Source organism: Rattus norvegicus, chromosome X, assembly GCF_036323735.1.
Source record: "Rattus norvegicus strain BN/NHsdMcwi chromosome X, GRCr8, whole genome shotgun sequence".
Classification (NCBI taxonomy): Eukaryota; Metazoa; Chordata; class Mammalia; order Rodentia; family Muridae; genus Rattus; species Rattus norvegicus.
In genome coordinates this window covers 76,103,545-76,123,749 of record NC_086039.1, presented here as the reverse complement: position 1 = coordinate 76,123,749, position 20,205 = coordinate 76,103,545, and the positions used below count along the sequence as shown (strand labels likewise).

The window sequence follows — 20,205 nt, the reverse complement described above, 5'->3', positions numbered from 1 at the left end:
GTAGTCAACTTTATGTGCTATGTGACATGCCATATGGACTGAAGGTTCCAGTCTAATATATAACTCCAAGTGCCAGCAAGTGCCAGGGAGCACAAATTAAATGCAGAGAAACTGCGAAAGGAAAGGTGGTTATTTGCTTGGGATCTGAATACAGCTTAAGAGTTTTGAATACACTCAAAACATGTCCTTCTTTGAGCTCTTCCTTTAACGTTTTTAGAACCACTGTAACTTGCAGAAAAAAAAAACAAGAAAGTTAGACTAAGGAACATGACTTATCGACTTATCTAGGAAATACAGCTATCAACTGGATGTAAAACAAAGATTATGCTCTTCAACATTCATGTTCTTAGGCATGAAGGAGTTAGAAATGATGTTGCAGTCAGAAGAAGAAAAGAGTAGAGGAATATATTGAAAAGCAAGAGAGTGGATAGCAAAGCTTCTAGTATCCTAGAGACCTGAGCTCTTCTAGAATTTTTTATTTTATTCCTCTCAATAGGATGATTTAAGCATTGCCTGTATTGGATACTGGACTAAAAAGAGAAAACTTGGTTCCTCTCATGGAGGTTACATTTTATTGGGAAAGTTGCATAGGCAACCAATGAAAAGGAATCAGAGGAAAGAAAAGGTGTCATGAAGCACTAATAAGAAAACAAAAATAGTGTTACATTTTACTCCGCGTGTCTACTATATATCGGGTGACCAAGCAAGCGTATCTGAAAAAGTGGCATTTGAACCTGAATGATAAGAGTTAGCCACATGTAGACCTGGTAGGAAAACATTTACAAAATCCCATACAAAGGAAACAGAAAATATGATGGACTAAACTAAGAATGGGCTTCATTCTAATGACCAGCAAGACAACTAGTGTTTGTGTGTTTCGAGACGAAGGCAGTACTGTAGTAATACACACATTGAACCAAGGGGAAATTTCTGATCGTTGGGTTCTTCTTTTAATTATGGAGTATACTTCATACCAGCACTAGTTCTCAAGCTGTAAGACTTTCAACACATTCCTTAACTCCCAGTGTCTTCTGTTCCTTTCCTTATAGAGAAAATAAAAGTACCAACTTCACATAGCTCTTCACAGTAGGTGGCTTCTGGCAGGGGTGAGCATAGGGAAAAAAACTCTGTTGTCTTTAAGGGGCTGGACACTGGGAGTGACCATGCTCTACTGAGTGAAAATATGGGCAACACAAATTAGACTTGATGTATTTTCTCTCTCTTTTTGCCTCGTGTGTGTGTGTGTGTGTGTGTGTGTGTGTGTGTGTGTGTGTGTGTGTGTGTGGCAGAGGGCTCATAACAGTGGGGGAAATAGACCTGAGACTACTGGGAAGTGAGTGTGATCAGTATACATTATGTGAAATGCCCAAATATTCAAAAAATGTTATGCTGGTGGTGGAAATGCCAACCTAATAATACTTTAATAAAGTTTAAAGCAGATAAGGTATTTAAGACAGAAACTAATGTATGCATGCATTCAATAAAGCTTAGCTGTTGTTATATTCTATTAGAAAAGAGACTCTCTGCATGCCTCACTGAGGTTTAAAATCCAAAGGCTCCTAAGGGCCTGCTCTTGTTGAAGTCCTGTTCTTGCAGTTTATTATTTACTACATAGCAAGTTACTTAGGTTTCCTAAATGTTAATTTCTCATAAATAACAATGTCAATGGATACATTCAGAATTGTGTATAGGTTACTTTCAGACATATATGGACAGTTTAAATGTATATATTAATATTGTTATTATTCAAACTTTTTCTGGCCCCTCTCTAAGTCAGAGTAAGCATCCATTTTGTAAAATGTTTTCAAAAGAAGTTGGGGACACTTATCCTTTTTGTTAATGACTACATTTCTAACATTAAAAACGTATTTGTGTTGAACATGGTGGCACATACCTGTAATCCTAGCATTTGGAAGGCTGAAGAAAAAGGACTCTGAATTGAGTCCAATACAGAATATATATTGAGACCATGACATAAAAAAAACCTGTTCCTGAAGTGACAACTTCTGTCTGCATGGGTCTGGCTAGGTCCTCTGCATAGATGCTCTGGTTGTGTATTCTTGTGGAATTCCCTACAATGGGAATGGGAAGTGTCTTTGACCATTCTGTCTGCACTTAGACCCCTTTTCTCCTACTGGGTTGCCTCTTCCAGCCTTGATATGAGGGTTTGTGCCTAGTCTGACTATAACTTGTTATATCATGTTTGGTTGATATCCCTGGGAGGCCTGCTCTTTTCTCAAAGGAAATAAAGTAGATGCCAGGGAGATGAGTATTAGGGGTGAGGATACTGGGAGGACTGGAGGAAGGGAAAGTTGTAGTCAGGATGTATTGTATGAGACAAGAATAAAAATGTTCCTTAAAATTCATAGCTATGGATAGGTTCAAAGTACATGCTTAACAGACACACACAACTATGCTCAAATCACTCTGCCTTACTACCCCCATATTTAGTTTAAGATCCTTCAGTGTTTTAAGTCTCAATTTTCTCACCTACAGAAAGTGGCCTCCCTCATAGGACTGATAGGAATTAATAAATTGTGCTTAATATAATATCTAACATGCAGTGAACACCACCATCCATGTAACCCCAAACTAATAAGCACCATTAGTTTACTCAGCAGGAATATGCTGTGTTTCAGTGCTACAACCATCACAGGTGATGTAGGGATCCTTTTTCTACTAGATGAACTCAGACACAAAGTGAGGAAGGGGGGATATTTGCCTAAATGAATAGATGGGTATAAGTACAAAAATTTAGGCTTTCAATCGTTCTCTAATACTACACTTTGCTAAGAGGAAATGGGGCACAAAGACGCAATGTATATAGACTCAGTACAGGTTTTGAACAACAGCTGTTCAGAGCTTCATAAGCAACTTCAAAACAATCATTAGCTCTTGTGAATGGCGCCATAATGAAGCGGCACTGTTGTAGTGCTGACGTCCATTCTTTTAGTTATATAGCCAGTAGTGGTAGAACTGGATAATGTGGTAGCTCTAGCTTTCTCTGCCAAAAAATATTTATGGAGACTGTAAAGTCAAAAAGCTCTGTTCCTGTTCTTCATGGCACTTAGTCAGAAATACAAAAATTAGTTTCCCCCAAACTCAGAGTTTTATCGTGCTTGAAGAGTACCAAACTTCACCCTTTTCCATGAATGTAGAACTTCTCATGATGATCAGTGAAAGAAAAGTACTTGGAAAGCCATTATAGCTGGGTATGTCTGTGCCTACGAATATGACTGGAATATATATGGTTCCATCCTAATAATCTACTTTATTGCATTCCCTTTCAACCATTCTAATAACAATGGATGCTGTGACAATAGTCATTTAATTTCTTAACTATGTACACCCTATATTAATAAGTATTTCTTTTGGTTAGTGTAAAAAAAAAGAGATGGAAAGAAAGGGTGCATTGTTGAGGCCCTACCATGAAACAAGGGAGGCTGATGCTCAACAGATAACTTTTACTATTTACTGTGGCAGTCATTCCCCCCTCACAACCTCATTGGCACTCTTGCATATCTGACAGAAAGAAGGAAAATAGAAGACAAAGGAAGGGGCGGTCATTCACAACTTTCACTGTATTAACACCACTTCTTTTTTTTTTTTTTTTTTTAACCAGGTATCAGGGGTTATTTCTATAGGTGAAATTACTGGAAGGTTTAAAAAAAGCCATCGGGAAACTAAATGGATTGCATGAAATGTGACCAATCATGCTAAGGTGTAGGGGGTTAGAAGCAGAGAAAGAAAGTAGAAGGAAACAGATGTGAATCAAATAGCTTCTGTCACCATGTTTTCAAAGACATGGCCTAGGAGTTCATTAAAAATTCCGTATTTTAATAAGCTTTTTCTCAACGGTTAAGATGAATTAAGATAAAGGATAGATATCTTTGGGTGCCCTAAGAACAAAGAATTGAATAAATACATAACTGACCAAAGTATAATACCTTAATAATCCAAATATGTTTTATTACATTTAATAAACATTTAAATGAAAGTTGTAATTACAGCTGAAGGATTACCTGTGCTTATAAATGTAAAATAAATTCAACTTTACAATTAGGTATACATTACAATTTGTTGGTTACATTATTCACACCACCATTTTTATTACTATCGAGTTATATTAAATATAAAAATGAAAATTAACCAAAATAAAGGAAAATATGAAAGAGTAAGCAACATTAAACATGGAGATTATGCAAAATGCAAACGATTTCTTAAATGTATTTCATGTGAATTCAGTTAACATCCAATTCAATAATTTGATACCATAATGCTAAAATTCCATAATTTTAACAGCTAAGAGTACAGAGAGTTCACATATAGTTCAATATTACCAAAAAAAAAAAAAAAACACAAAAAAATACTGAAGGAAACAAGCAAGTTTTTCCTACTTTGATTACTAGTTTGAACTTGTAGTGTTAACTAACAACTGAACTCCATCTAACTTAACCTACTTTTGTCTAACTGAGCCTACAAGCCTTATGTACTCCAACAGTCACCATTCTCTGCAAGACAATATAATGCATAGTTATTTTTAGGAGTTTAAATCATGAATTCATTTTTACTATTGTTCTATTGTTTTAGCAACTTTTTTTTCAGCTAGTTCCTAACCCAAGCCCCAAATCAGCAGCCTTTAACACTGCATTGTGCACACAAATTTTTACTTTTTTTAAAAATTATTTTTAAGCCTACAAGTCACAGGTTAAGGAATTTCAAGAATTTTCTCATTGTTTTGGAATTTTTTACCATTTCATCATTGTTTTGTGGTTTTTAATTTAACCACTCTCTGGCACAAGTTCAGCAGTATACAACATGTGTTATTACTGGATGTTTACTTGAAATTTTCGGATATTTTTTAATTGTCACATTTTGTGCATATTATTTAAACTGACTGATGCATATTTAAGGTATATCTACTATATACATCAGAAAAATAATATTGTAAAGATTCTTATTTGTTGTTTAAGTGAGTTCCAAAAAGATTCTTTTATAAATTTCAAAATGATGTTTTTATTAATTCCCTCTCAAACTTGGTGCCAATTGTGCAGTTGCCTAGATGCATTTTGATCCAAGGCATCATCTGCAAGCTGTAGCACTTGGGAGTTTTATAAATTATGTATTTTTCTACATGTATGTATTCAATCCTGTCCCAGACACAATTTTAGCAGATTTTGAATTGAATTATACTAAAATGTTTATTAAAGTGGCATAGTACTTTTAAGTTTATAGAACTTTAAAAATAGTAAAACAGTGATGCAAGTGTTAGGAACTATTTTTTTCTTATTTGATTTTTTTTCTTTTCTAGTTTTGTGGGTTTTTTATTAATTTTTCTTTTTGGTTTTTTTGTTTTTTGTTTTTTATTAATGTACACATCTTTTTCAATATGCTCCCAACCCGAGCACAAATTTAGCAGCACCTTGGCTACAATGTGCTCCAAAATTTATAGAAAAGAGTACGTATTTCAAAGTTACAGCTATCTAACCCCCACCTCAAAAACTACTCTAAGATATCTTGCTGCTATTACTCTGTTCACTTACCTTTTCAACTTGCTCCTGACCTGGACACAAATACTATAGAGCTCTCTGGCTATACTGTGTCCCCAACATTTAACATGAAGAATAAATATTTTATACAAGTCAGTCCCCACCCCCATAAAAGATAAGTGAAAATCTTAAGAAATATTGTAGTGTTGCTTAAAGTTTAATTGACACTGTTAATTTTATGAGTTTTCCATTTGATACCTGCCAGGCACATCTGCAGCAGCTTTGAGGATTAACAATTTCATATGAAAATTCTAAAATTATTTTAAAGTTTTAAAAGCTGACACTAATTGTAGTTACTATATATGTGAAAATGTCTAAATTCCAAATTTTCCCACCCATATTCATTCAAACACTTCATTTATGTTGTTAAAATCTAGATAAAATTTGCCAATTCTTTAAAATTCAACATATTTCTATTTCTCAAAATGTCTTACTAACATTAGCTAAAAATAGTTCTTTTTGTAAAATAAATTCAATGATAATTCAAAAAAGGAAAAAAAATACTAGCATATATCAGTAGTAACACAGACATTTTTAAATAATCCCTGAATTTGTTCTATATTTATAGGCCCAACCCAATTACCAAAATTACTGGAATGCTTTTTTTAAGTTTTAAAATAACCCCACATCACTAAAAGTCAAGACCACTGGTCATTTATGTAATGAAAAGTCAACTCAACAGAAGAGTCTGATCTGTTTTGGTTGTTGTAATTAGACTTGACCTATAATTACTGAACAAAACAATATGTACAATAGTGTTCAAACAAATGTATCTGACTGCATTTGGTACATTAATCTATTCTCAGTATCATTAGCTTCAATTTGTTTCTCTTATTTATAGCATAGGAAGAAAAAATCATAAGAGACACTGTAGCTGAACCTGAAAGACAATTCCTGTGCCTAGAAGGTGGATTCCAGCATTAGTTCACCACCATTATTTGTTGTTTGATCACTAACTTCCTCTTGGATAGCTGGAAGGGAAGGTTTGGGGGTCAGAGGTGTCTCAGTCTTAAACAGCGACTCCATCCTTATGTGTGTGTTGATATAAAAGGATTTCTGAAAAGATTCAAGAGTGAAGTAATAGATAAAAGGGTCAAAGCAACAATTCAGAGTTGCAAGGCACAAGGTAATCGGGTACATTATCTTTGCAAACCTTTCCAATAAGCAATTAGTAATGGCTTGGGAACGTACCAAGGCATATAAAAAGAGAACAGAGTTATATGGTACGAAGCATACCACAAAAACTGCCATATGCACTGTGATCATCTTCAACACTTTTTTCTTATTGGTCCCAATTTGAGACAATGTTGCAGGCTTGCGGAGGGTTCTAAGCACCACAGAAGAGCAGGAAACATTCAATATCAGAGGAATGATGAACCCAACAACTTCAATGAATATGGTGATCTTGGACAGGTAAGTCTTCCAGACACGTTTGGAGAAGCCTTCAAAGCAAGTGGTGGTCGCATTGTTGACGTTAGTGGTGGAAAACAAAGACGCTGAAATACCACCACTGAGGACTAGGATCCAGACTCCAGCGCACACAATGGCGGAATTCCTCCTGGTCCTGATGGTACGAGATCGGAAGGGATAGACAATGGCTAGGAAACGATCCACACTAATGCAGGTGAGGAAGAGCATGCTCCCATAGATGTTGGTGAGGAATGCAGTCCCTGAGATCTTACAGAGGGTGTCACCAAACGGCCAGTGGCGGTTAAAGTTGTAAAATATTTTGAAAGGTAGGGTACAGACAAAAAGCAAGTCAGAGAGGGCCAGATTGGTGATGAAAATAGCGGTCTCACTTCTCATTTTCATGCGGAAGCAGAAGACAAACAGGGAAGCACTGTTGGTTATTAAGCCCAGGATAAATACAACACTATAGACAGCACCATTCAGATTATACTTGAAGGAGTCGTCAACAATGCAAGTATTATTGGCAGTTGCATTTCCCAACCTGGGTCTGAGACTTGAATTTAAATCTTGGAATTGGAAGTCAATAAATCTTCTGTCACCCATGGATTTTCCCAGAGAGCCTGCTAGGTGCAGGGGTTCACCACTCTTGAGACTAGGGACCAGTAGAGGGTGTTTTCTTCCTATAGAAAACAAGATAGAATGAGTCACCAAATCGGCCTTCCCTCCAAGATTTCTGAGGAAAAAAATACATTCTGCACACCCAGGCAAGAAAATAGGTGTTTTCTATTTGACTTGAGAAGTACTGTTTGATCACATACTACATCTAAATGATACAACAAAGAATCTATCTTGGACATGACAGAGAGCACACAACACAATAGCTATATCATTGCAAAGAACATGAATAAAATATATATTCATCAAGGGAAAAAAATCAAACACTTAATAGCTAAGATGCTGCTAATACGGAATTTGCAGATCCATTTTCTCTTTTTTAAAGATTTATTTTATTTATATGAGTACACTGTCACTCTCTTCAGACACAACAAAAGAGGGCATCAGATCCCATTACAGATGGTTGTGAGCCACCATGTGGTTGCTGGGAATTGAACTCAGGACCTCTGGAAGAGCAGTCAGTGCTCTTAACCACTGAGCCATCTCTCCAGTCCTGCAGATCCATTTTCAACTTCCAAAATACATTGGAATTGGAAGAGGATTTGAATGACATTTATTCAAAATCAGAAGTCACATTTTTGATTCCTAAACCATAAATTTTTTTCAAATAACCCAAATTTGTACTGTTTGTTCTCCAATATTATAAAAGTACCTTGTCCAATTATTAACTCTATTGTATAAGACAGCAGGTGGATATGAGGCCTCTAGTGCATGCCCTAAACAGCGATGAATATGCTATTGAAGCAATTTATTGGTTCACCTTTTAATTCTAAATCAGAAGCTCAGAATACATGATCCCTTAGTTAATTGTCTGATAGCTAAGATTTCACTGTTTTACCAACACGAAATGGACTCCATTGTTTTGTTTGTTTTAAGAGATAAAGATATGAATTAGAGTGGTTAGGGGTGGGAACTGGGGAGGAATTAGGAGAGGGAAAAAGAATATGATCAAAATATTCTGTATGAAAAAAATTCAAGATTAAAAATAAATACGTTCCTTTACTGTGTTGTGTCACTTGACCATTCTGAGGAAGAGATTAAAATATTAAACTCATTTTCTTCCAACACTAAGTGTTCTTTTTCTAGCTATACACTAAGCCTAACATATATGTTCCTTTTATTTCTCCTACTGTTTTTTCCATCAGCCACATCCATGCTTTCATCTGCTAAAATGTACCTGATCAATATCGACTTTTTCATCGAACACAAATGACAACAGAGTGTGGTGGATTGTGCCTATAACCCTAGACACTTGGAAAGGCCTAAGCAAGGAATTCATGTATGTTTGAAGCCATCCTGAACTACAAAGTGAGTTCTAGGTCAGCTTAGACCACATATTCAAGCCTTGTCTTGACATCAAAAGAAAGTTCCAAATGGTATGTGAAAGTTGAGGACCAGAACAGTCTCCTCATTCCTTGTACAAAATTTCATCTGGCCATTTAGAGGCTTTCTTTCCCAACATTTCTATATATGGTAGTCATTAACTCAATTGTCTGTTTAAATATGTAGGTCAATAGGATATGAAGATACATGTAGAAATAAATATTACCAACTTTCTCCTGGGTTAATAGATACTATTGGCTATTCTGTCTTTCAAATGTGTCAAATAATACACTGTGGATAAGTAACTGTTGAATGATTCTTTTGAGTAGGGATATGAAATGAAAGTGGCCTTTGTTCCCTGACATAACCAGTAATGGGTTTTCACATGATTGTGTTGTAAAATACAAATGGCTGTTTTCTGAAGTGATTCCCTTTCCACTTTTCCCTTCAAAATACCAAGGAAACAAGCAACAATCCCTCAGATGTATTCTGGAAGGGAGTAGAAGAGAAATCCTCTAGAAATACAGAGGACTAAAGTCACCTCCCCGAGTATCCGATATGAGAAAAACATACTTAGCTTGAGAAAAAGTCATTACCCAGAGGGAGGGATAACATCCATAACATGGGGAAAAGCAATGAAAAACTTATCATTATGATAGTGTTCTAGTTACAATTAGAACTTGCCATCCTGAATTGTCCTTCAATAAGTCTTTATGGATCACTCACCTAAAATCATGTTCCTTCTTGGCCATTTCATCATACAGACCTAGTTCAACTTTTCCGCAAAGCAACCCTGATGTACAAACAAAAGTAATAGTACAGACCTTGACCAAGTCAAGATTAACAAGATGGTCCAGATAAGGAAGAAGTACCAAAATAGGCAGGGAAGTCAGAAAGGAGATGAAAAAGAAAGAGAAGTATGGAGAGAACTTGGGAATGAGAGGGTAAGGACAATTGAACTTTTTGAAGCCATCCATTTTGTATTAAGAATCTTAGGAGGGCTTCCTCTAATCTCATCCTCATCACTAGATTTTATTCATTTTGTGTTTGCCAGACAGAAGAATAGTTTTCAAGTGCTGTGTTTAAGACAGTGAAGCCAATCAGCTGAAACCGGAAGAACCTCAAAAATCTCAGTACCTGGTGCTCAGAGCTACAGACGAAGTTATTATTGTTTCTGATTTAATGTATAGTCACGCTCGCCAACGCAGTGGTAGAAAAAACATACGAATGCCACACTTCTCAATCTTTTCAATCGTTTCATTTACTATTTTAACTTTGTTCTTATCTAGTAGTCCAGAGGACTCATTTACACTAAAAAGACTATTTAAATTTTAAAAATCAATTGCTGGAAGAAATCAAGAAGACAGTGAAAGAAATAATTTCCCATCAACATAGTGATATACTTTTAAGAATTTATAGAGGCTTTAAAACTCAACATTAAAACCAGGCTTCATTCATGATCTCTTACACTCACCGTATACAATAAGCACTGCTAGGAACTTTATTTTACTTAGTAAAAGATTTCGTATAAGAAGGCTTTCCACCTTTTCCCAGAGCCCCTCCAACCCTATCCCCCTGGTTATATCTGTGCCAAGAGCACATAGTTCCCTGGCCATATCTTATTTTCTACTTTCCTAGATTAATATTCTGAATAGCTGAGTTTTGTATTCTACTTTTACATTCAGTTTTTTTTCAGAAATACAATCATTTCATTTTATTTCTTAATTCACATTATTAAAAAAATTAACATCATAAATAATAACTGCATTATGTTTATGGAGTGCAATGTGATTTATAAATGAATACATATTTATATTGACGTAATATAAGGTGATTAAGTCAAGTTGATTGATAGATACACCCACCACCAAACTTCAGTTTTATAGCCCCCAGGACATATGCATTACACCCACAGCAGGCAGTCTGTAAATGCATGACACTTCTACTCTGTTGCTTTGGGTAATCAAAACCTGTGGGAGAGAGGACCACAGACAAGAAAGCAGTACAGTCTCACTCCTAAAGAGAGAGCATGGGAAAAGTGCCACTATGGCTCTATTCATAGTTCTCCCTTGCTTGAACACACACCACCTTTACTGTCTAGCAGGGAGGGTGTGGTGTCGGGTCTTAACACAGCACTGGAAGCAGAAAGATCTATTTCTGACTCAGACACAGTTCAGTCTGTAACTTGGCTATACTGTTTTCTCTTTCCTGTATAAACATTACCACTGAGCCTCACAGCTAATGCTAGGAAGATTAAACAAGGCTATGAGTAGTTTGGTGAACTTGCCAGTTCCAGCCCTACAACAAAGGAACATTATAGAGTTTGTTCCTTTCACCCATGACTAGAAATCTCAGTCTTTCTTGGTATCTTTAAATTAGTATTAGAAATGTATCCTTCATTTAATTCCTAGTACAGCAAAAAGTTCCTTCTTGGGTTTGAAACCTTAACTACACTATTTACTAATAAGAGAGCAATCCTGGAAGGGGCTCCCATTGAACAACCCACTTACAGCTCCAGGTTTTTTAAATAAGAATTGTATTTGCCTCTTGAGCTAACTGAAAATAAAGAAAAATAGTCAAGAAACAGGGCCTGTTTCCTTTTTCCTAAGTGTCTAACATACTGTCCACTAAATGTACAGGTCAATACTTGAGTGCTCAAAGAGAGAAAGAATTAAAGAAAAATAGCCTACATAGTTAACTGCATTTTCTTCTATAGCATCAGACTACTGTCTTGTAAAGATGTTTATAACCAATTGTTCCAACATTATGGACTAAATGAGAGATCAATATTAGATAGACATACTTTTATTGATAATGGTCAGAAAGCAGGTCATCTGGAGGATAGTCAAAAAGAAATTCAAAGGGGCAACAAGATGGCTTAACAGAAAAAGACACCTACCACCAAATTTGACAACCTGAGTTCAATCCCTGAAGTCCCATCTTGTGCAAGGAAGAAAGGAACTAACTCTTGTAAATAATTCTGACTTCCACATGCAGGACAGCATTCAAATGTGTGTGTACCTGTAAGCATGTACACATACGCTCTCTCTGTCTCTGTCTCTTTGTCTCTGTCTCTCTGTTTCTCTCTCTCTCTCTCTCTCTCTCTCTCTCTCTCACACACACACACACACACACACACACACACACATACTTGCATGCACACACAAGCAGAAAGCCAGAGACATAGGCAGAGACAAAGAAAGATCTTAAAAAGTAAAAATTTAAAAAGAAATCTTAGAGTAAGGGTCAACAGAGAGAAGTATAAGAGAGTAATGTGGAGGTGAATATGATCAAACCGTTATACACAGTCATGAAAATGTCATAAAGAAATTAATTGTTTCTTACAGTTAATAGACAATAATATTTTATATAATAAAAAATTTGATCATCATTTTAACTCTTTGAATATCAGAGCCCTTTCGGAGAATTCATAATAATGTCCATATTTTTCTGATGCCTAAAAATAATGGTGGATACCAAGTTTGAACCACTAGATGAAGAAAAGACACTTTTGGCCTTATAAGGATTATTAAGTACATAGATTACTCCATAACCTGCTTAAATTTCGTAAGTTCTGTTGAAAATAAAATTATAAAATCTGGCATAAATCCAATACCCTAGAAAGCCTTGACTTACTTTGTTCCTAGCCAAACACAGTCAAGAGGGTAGGAAAAAAGCCCAAAGGCAGAGTATACTCAAATTGTCTTGCTTTGCTCCATTTTTAGTGAAGTAGATCAAGTCAGAGTGCTCGTGATCCCTAAAGCATTTGTTTTTTCTGCTTTGGTCACAACTTGTGAAAGCTGAGACAAAGTAAACTGAAGCCTCTTGTGTCCTTGATTATAGGCATGCTACAGTGAATCAAATCCAAATATTCACAAATATTACAAAAATAGAACTGAAGTCCATTCTGGTGGAGTAGTAGGAACTACATCCAGACTTGTGCTCTTCCAGTGAGTGGTCGCTAACAGATAAGATTCCCGATGGCAACAGTGTAGGCCAAGTCACAGGCATAGGTCACCTGCATCCAAATGATGTTCCTATGCACTGGTTAAGGTTGACCTATCAGTCTTATGTTTTGATACAATTAAAATCTCTTTGAAAAATAGCTTATTTCTATAGAGCCTGATTTTTACCGAGATAACTAAGGTCATTCTGTCCCCATGAGGAATGAATGAATCTGAAAACATCAAGAAAGGGCAGAAGCTCTCGTGTGACTGGAACTCACCTTTAGTGACTAAATTCATCATATATTTATTTTTTTACCAAAGACCTAGTGTTTCCTACTAACCCTTCACCTGATGACACAGGCCAAGCCTTAGGGAATATTGTGGTTTAATAATCAATATGACATGACTAAAGATTGCATCAGAGCTACTAAAGCAGAATTTTCCCTAGTACCTAGTTATAGAGTAAGAAAGCTGCAGAGAAATTGCACAATCTAATATGATGAAATTGTCTAGAGCCTTAAGACTCAATATCCCATCTTAGTAGAAGCCCCAGATATTTATAGAACAATATCGGGTTTTCTGCAAAGATCTCATTTCCAAATTCTGCAAGACTTATAAATGCAAACAGAACTCAGATTTATCCCTGTATACAAACACACAAAGTATAAATTAGTACGAACACAAATTCATTTGCTATGCTAGGGTACTATCACTGATCATAAGAAGAAAAGCATGCCTTACATCAATCTATCTTCTGTCTGTCTGCCATCTATTTTCTATCTGTCAATGGTAAAGAAGGATTAAGTCAAAGAATGTTGAAGAACATTCATCTTAAACAAAATTGCCTGGATCCTAAATACATAACCATAACACCTCCACTTCCTCTATTTATTCTGGAACTTTGAATCACATGATCTGTAATAATATAAAAGCACTAGTTACAAAAAAGAATTGAAGAATAAAATGAAAAAAAAGGTGAAATCTGAACAATGGTACTCACATTAGTTAGTTCAAACCAAACTCTGACACCAGATTTATCTGAAATGTGGATAATCAATGAGTTCTCTGGAGACAGGTGTTCAAAGAATTCCTCGAATGAGTGCTGTGGAATAGAACATCCATAAAGATAGCTCCTCAATAAACTGTATGCCAAAATTATGAGGTAGATGAAATAATTACCTGATATAATAATTACATGCTATAATATATAAGAAAACAACTTATTTCCAGATGATAGTAAATGTCTTTGACTTCATTATAACACAATTGAAGATAGCAGTTATTCTCCAAACTTACCAGGGCTGCATACATGTCATAGTAGTATTGACTGGAGTCCAAAATTTATGAGTAACTTAAAGATAACTAGTGACAAGAGTCATAACAAAACTCCCATTTCCATATATTGAAAAACAATAAATGAACAAAGATTTCTTTAGTGGTCTAAGGTTATATTGGTATGTTTTTGTTTTTGTTTTTTTTTTTCCTGGTGACAACTGTTATGATTGGACAAAAGGTAAAAGGAAGGACGACTGGGACAAGTGTGGATTCCAGTGCCTTGCCCCTACCCTGCAACCCTATTAAATTTCTTTCCCTCCTGAACTGCATGAGAAAGGCTTCCACTACTAGATATTTGTATATCTACTGAGACTCACATGTCTTCATAAAGACTCCTAAACTTAGTTTACATAGCATATATGGACATTGAGAACCATAACTCCGAACAGCATACTCATATAAAACAAGATAGGCATGGTGCTGGAATTCATGCAAGTGGCACCTACATTTGGATCGTTCTCATTGTAGTACTTGTAACCCATAATTATCTTATAGTACAGACTGATAGTGTTATTACAGCTCACCCACTTCTGAACAAATGTTGGCCTAAAACAAAGCAGGGTGTTAAATGAACCAACAAACCTCTCGAAATAACTTTTCTTCACGTTAAAAAAAAAAAAAACCTAAACAAGTAAAACAGACAACCTAAGTACACAGAGATCAACTTATTATTAAAAAAAATTGATTTCCATTTTTCTCCAGACAGCAATATTCCTGAAATTAAATCAATATCAGTATGGTTTGCCTGAAAAGAAGACAGAGATATTAGCATTTCCTTCTTTTATGGGCCTTTTTTCTTGATGTAGACTACACATAAGAGTCTTTTATTTGGAATATAAGAATAATAGGAGATTAAATAATCAGAGTTTGCATAATTGAGATTGGTTTAATATCCTCATCACAAGTGAACTATAGGACGTCAGTGGAAATTATTTTCTAGGCCTCAGTTTCTCTTCACTTTCCATATTTGGCCCTGACTGAAAGAGGCCTTCAACTGGGGCCACAGTAGAGTCTTCACTGGCTGTTCCTGTCTGTCAGTTATTTCACCTGCTTCTGCTTGTCATGACAAAAAAATAAATTAATTAAAAAAATAGAAATACCAAAAGCCTGGAATGAGTCATTAATTTTTTTAGACCCAACGCAATAATTTTTAGGTCAATTTGAATGTCAGAAATAAATAGTATTGATTACTACTGGAAGCTTAGATTTAAAGAGCAAGGTGACATTTACACCCTAAAGTCTTCCTCGTGCCCTCATCTTCCCTGATCTCTGTACCGCCTATTCAATATCAACTTTAATTGTGACGGTCTCAGCCCTTTAGTCCTCCTACCTGATCACCTTGCCCCTTAAAGTGTGGGGTTAAGAGCCTACCCCAGAACAGAGCTCTCCGCAATAAATAAGACTATTTGTGCACTCTTCTCATCAGTTGTTTATCCCTAAAAGCTGAAGCTCTATTCCCAGTGCTGAGTGGCCTTTTATTAAGTTCCTAATTTTTAGTATCAATGTTGACAATTATAGGGATTTTTTTCTTCCCCATTCGAGGGCCAAAAAGAGATTGTATATGATGACAGAGACTAAAAGACAGTGACCAAATCACAGCAGGAGCAGCAAACCTCAGTGCATTTTCTCCCACAAAGGGAAGTGAATAGATTAAACTTTGTCTAAGCCTGACTTGAGTGTTGCTATGAGGCATCTTCCCAGTCCCCCCTTTAACTTAGAGAATACACATTCTGAAAGGCTGCCCTGATTGTTCCAAAAGGGCTTTCATTCGCATCTCTGATTGGCAGCCAGGAGGTGCTTTAGAATATAAGAGCCATGAGGTTTATCAGCTGAACTCATCCTTTGCAAGAGTGCAACTTCTCATCTGCAACAAGACGGAAGGATTTATAATCGATTTCTGACGGGGGAAGCTGTCAGGATGTTGTTCTGAAAAATAATCATGTGGAAAAGCCACTGGATAATTTTGACTGTAAGTTACTATTGATGTTTTTATGTTACTCAAGGAAAGGGAAGATGCATTATTTGGTAAAGCAGCAAAATAGATAACATTATCAACCTTTGACATACTCGAATTTTTTCAATTTCTCTGGTCTTTCCCACACACACACAGAAATCATGATAAATTATGTAGCTGTATTTCCTCCCAAAACAGAAATTACCTAACATAATTACTAATTAATTCAACAAGTCCTTTCACCAAAAATATTTAAAATATTCATAATATGCAAGCAGAGAATTTTAAACATGTACCATCATTATTTCATTTACATGGCAAAAAGCAATTAATTTCACATATAATAGAGAATTCTATTTATGCTAGAATTAAGTTTTCATTCAAACATGATTCCTCCTTTATGGGCAAGTTCATGAATTATTCAATATAGCAAATGTCACATTCTCCATAAATCAATTAGGCATCAAAGGCATGTAGTGTATAGTTTTACTAGAAGAAACCTCATCATAATAAAAGCCACGTTAGCTCACAATCTTTTGTAAACCAAAGAAATATAACGCTAGCCAAAAGGCTTTCTAACTTATTCTACCCTGTGATTTTGAATCAGCTCTTTAAGATTGTGTTTACATGAAAGAACAGCCTGAAAATCCTGTCTCTCTTCCACTGAAACAATATTAGTACCAAAACAATAGAAATTCTTGGTTTTTTTCTTTTACCATTTAACACGATGATCCTTGTTCAGTACTTCAGAGCTGAAGTCTAACTTCTTTTCCCAAACACTCAAAGCATCAGTGTTTCGACTGAAGTTTGTTCCACCATCCCCCACCCCCAAACGCCAAAATCAAATCTTTCTCAAAGAGACTTACCCCAAAAAAGAGTGTGCTAGATGAGAGAATGTGCTCATGCCTGTAGATAGTTAGCTAATAATCATGTAAACGGGCAACTCGCACTTTGGAAGAGCATATTTTTATCCATTAAAAAAAAAAAACAAAAACAAAAAGAAAAACAAAAAAAAAAAAGGGAAAGGTTAGTCCAGCCCAAAAGGAGCAGACTCTGGGCTGCCGCAGCTCCTTACTGCAAACCGCTCATTCTGAAAATGTGAGCTTATTTACATTTATCTCCTTCCCTTTGTTAAGGACTGGCCCTCTTGAATGCTGTAGCCCGCATGCCTTTAACAAACAGGACACAAGAAAAGGCCCAAAGTCCTTGCTGGAGCCGAGGGCCGCCGGGGGAACTCTTGGGGGTCTCAATAGGAAATGCTTTTCATTGGATAAGGAGGCATTATTAGGAGCCGTGATCCCGCCCAATCCCCTCTGCTTCATAGTTCCCTTAGTCACCAATCGCTGGACTGAAGAAGTTTTTCCTTAAAGAGCATTGCCCAGGAAAAGCAGTTTCACAGTCAAGAATTAGTGGCTTAAGTGCCACTTGACAATTTAAAAAGTGTCTTTCCTGACCAATTAATTCACAGAGAAAGCTTGTCTGCCCGTCTTTGCGGCAGGACCGCTACCCTCTTACAATTCTAATGAGAAGGAGGAGGAGACAAAACTCCAAAATGGGAGGAGCAGCCCATGTTTGCTCCTAGTTGTTTAAAACGATCACAGAAATATTAGTAAGAATTAAGGAGCGGGCAGGAAAAAGACAAAAGAAACGGGGAATGCATGTTTATTACAGTATGCATAATTAAATTTCTGTCATTCTACAAAATTCAATTTAATACCATAATCACTTAACCCAGAACAAAAAAAAAAAAAAGAAAGAAAGAAAGAAAGAAAATGCCCTCAAACTATCCTGGTAGAGATGTGCCTGCGTCCCAGAGCTATAACACTTGCCTCACATGATCCAGGCAGTGTTCGGTAACAAAAGAAGAGCCATTTCTCTTAGATAACTGCGTGGCAGGAAGTCTAATTACCATGACATTTTCAGAAGTTTACTAAAAGTAAAGTAAATAGTTCAGATGCAATCTGTTCATAGAGAGCTGTTACCATCAACTCTACCGAACTGTCTTGGTCCACACTGCTTCTTCCTAACTCCCCACTTTTCTTTCTTCTCCTCCCTCTCCTTGATCTGAGTTTGTTGTGGAAACTTACCCCTTTGTAACAGCCATTGCTAGCCTTTCCCTACTACCAGCAACCCCCGCCCCATTCCTTTCTCTACTTCCACACACTGCCAACACCACCACCAACAGCAACGCCCTGCCCCTTCTTAGGAATGAAACCCCTTGGCAGGAATAGTTGCTTCCCCTTTTCTGGGCAGAGTCATGCCCCCAGATGAATGGGAGTAATCTCCATCTGCTTCATAACTTCCACATAGTTAAGCTAAATCCCAAATAAGATATGTCTCATTCTTGTTTATCTTCACTTTCTCTTCAGACTTGTTTTGGGGCTTCCCTTACTAACCATCTGTAACAAGTCATTGTGAAGTTAACACTAGCCTTACTACTTGTAAGTGACTGAAAAATCCCTTTTCTACAGCATCCCCTCCCACAGCCCTGCTTTCTCTTCCTCACTATCTACCTCAGGCTAGCACTGACTATATCTTCACAAGTTGTCTTCCTTCTCATTTGCTCTCGGCCTAGAGCAGCTTCTGATAAGCTGAAAAAGTAGAAGTTATTCTTCTGCAGAACTTCCTTCTCTACTTGAAGGCAAAAAGACACAGAGTATTGAGATACCAAAGAGATTTAAAAAAAACATTAAAGTAGGTACAAGGAGGGTGAGTTCTGCACTAGTTCAGGGAAGAAAAACAAAGTACCAGAGTGAGTGCCCAAAGAACTTCCCAGATAATGTGAGGTTTGAATAGGGTCTTATGGATGACCAGAACTTAGGTAACACAAAAATGAAAAGGTACAACTTTCTAGGCTCTTTGTGAGAAATGATGAAATGGAGAAAATGAGGAAGGATCAGGGATAAGGAGCCTGGCTGTGAAAACAAAGGTAAGGAGAAGAAGCATTCCAGAAACATGCTATTGTAGCACAAGGTGCAATAGACAGAAGGTCACCTTTATCTCTAGTGATGCTCACTCTCTCTCCCGATCCATCTACCTCCATTTTTCCTTATGTGATGCTAATGTCTTTCTGGTTTATCTCCCAAAGGACTTCTTAGGAAGGTCTTTAAGTTATCACATACCCTCAGAGTATCACTCTTTCTCTGGCTAAACTTTGCTTTCAAAGACTCGCTTCTGTCTCTCAGAGTCATTTCTGATTTCTCTCACTATTTATATTTCCAACTCTCCTGACTGGAACACACTACTCATCTGTAGCAGTTCCTTCCCAACTGTAATTCTTACTCCTTCAGATACTTTCCTTGTAACCATGACTTCATGGAACGCTCCCTTGGTCCCCAGTTTAGGTCAATATTCAATATGTGTTACAGTATTACAGATTTTTCTTCACTGTATTTATTGAAGACATGACATCAAATGCTTTATATGACTTATTTGCATGACAGTTTGATTATTGCTAATGTCTCCCCATTTAAACTCCAAAATTCTATCCCTGCTTATTTGCAAATTACCATTCACAAAAATCCCTCTTCCTGACCCTTTCTCTTCACCAAAAAAAAGAAACTGTTTTGTTGTCGTTGCTGTTTAACTTTCCTGCTGAAAACCATGTGATTTCATACATATTCAGACGAATCCACCTCAAGGAAGGTGTTGTCTAAGGACAAATATTCTAGACACACACACACACACACACACACACACACACACACACACACACACACACAAAGGATAAAAAAATCCTTTGACAAGAAACTAAAACTTAGAGTCTACCAACCCCTTTCCACACTGCAAATTGTAGATTTGCTTGCTTTGGTATCTGAAAGGCAGAAGGAGGGGGAATTAAAGCTTTTTCAGGGTGTTTTCCAAACAGTTTGCACTGGTTTACAGCCACCCAACTTAATCCAAAATATCCTTTTAAACAGGCCTTCATTGAGGTGCTGATGTTTGTTCCAGAGGGGGTGGAGGATGAATATGCAGCCGAAAAAAAGTGCTTTCAAAATGACTTGGGAAAGTA

General features: G+C 36.5%; 1 protein-coding gene across 1 annotated transcript; it reads right to left on the bottom strand.

Annotated features, from left to right (window-relative positions):
- Positions 1–3,942: 3,942 nt before the first annotated feature.
- Lpar4 (lysophosphatidic acid receptor 4) lies at positions 3,943–17,431 on the bottom strand. Its single transcript, NM_001106940.1, has 3 exons — positions 17,060–17,431; positions 13,905–14,006; positions 3,943–7,639 (listed from the first exon to the last, which is right to left on the bottom strand). Exon 3 carries the CDS (start codon positions 7,560–7,562, stop codon positions 6,450–6,452), a length of 1,113 nt encoding a protein of 370 aa, NP_001100410.1. The 5' UTR covers positions 7,563–7,639; positions 13,905–14,006; positions 17,060–17,431; the 3' UTR covers positions 3,943–6,449.
- Between the last annotated feature and the right edge of the window lie 2,774 nt (positions 17,432–20,205).

What these genes read in the sequence shown, in the direction of transcription:
- Lpar4 (NM_001106940.1), bottom strand. Translation starts at nt 7,562, where the DNA reads ATGGGTGACAGAAGATTTATTGACTTCCAATTCCAAGATTTAAATTCA.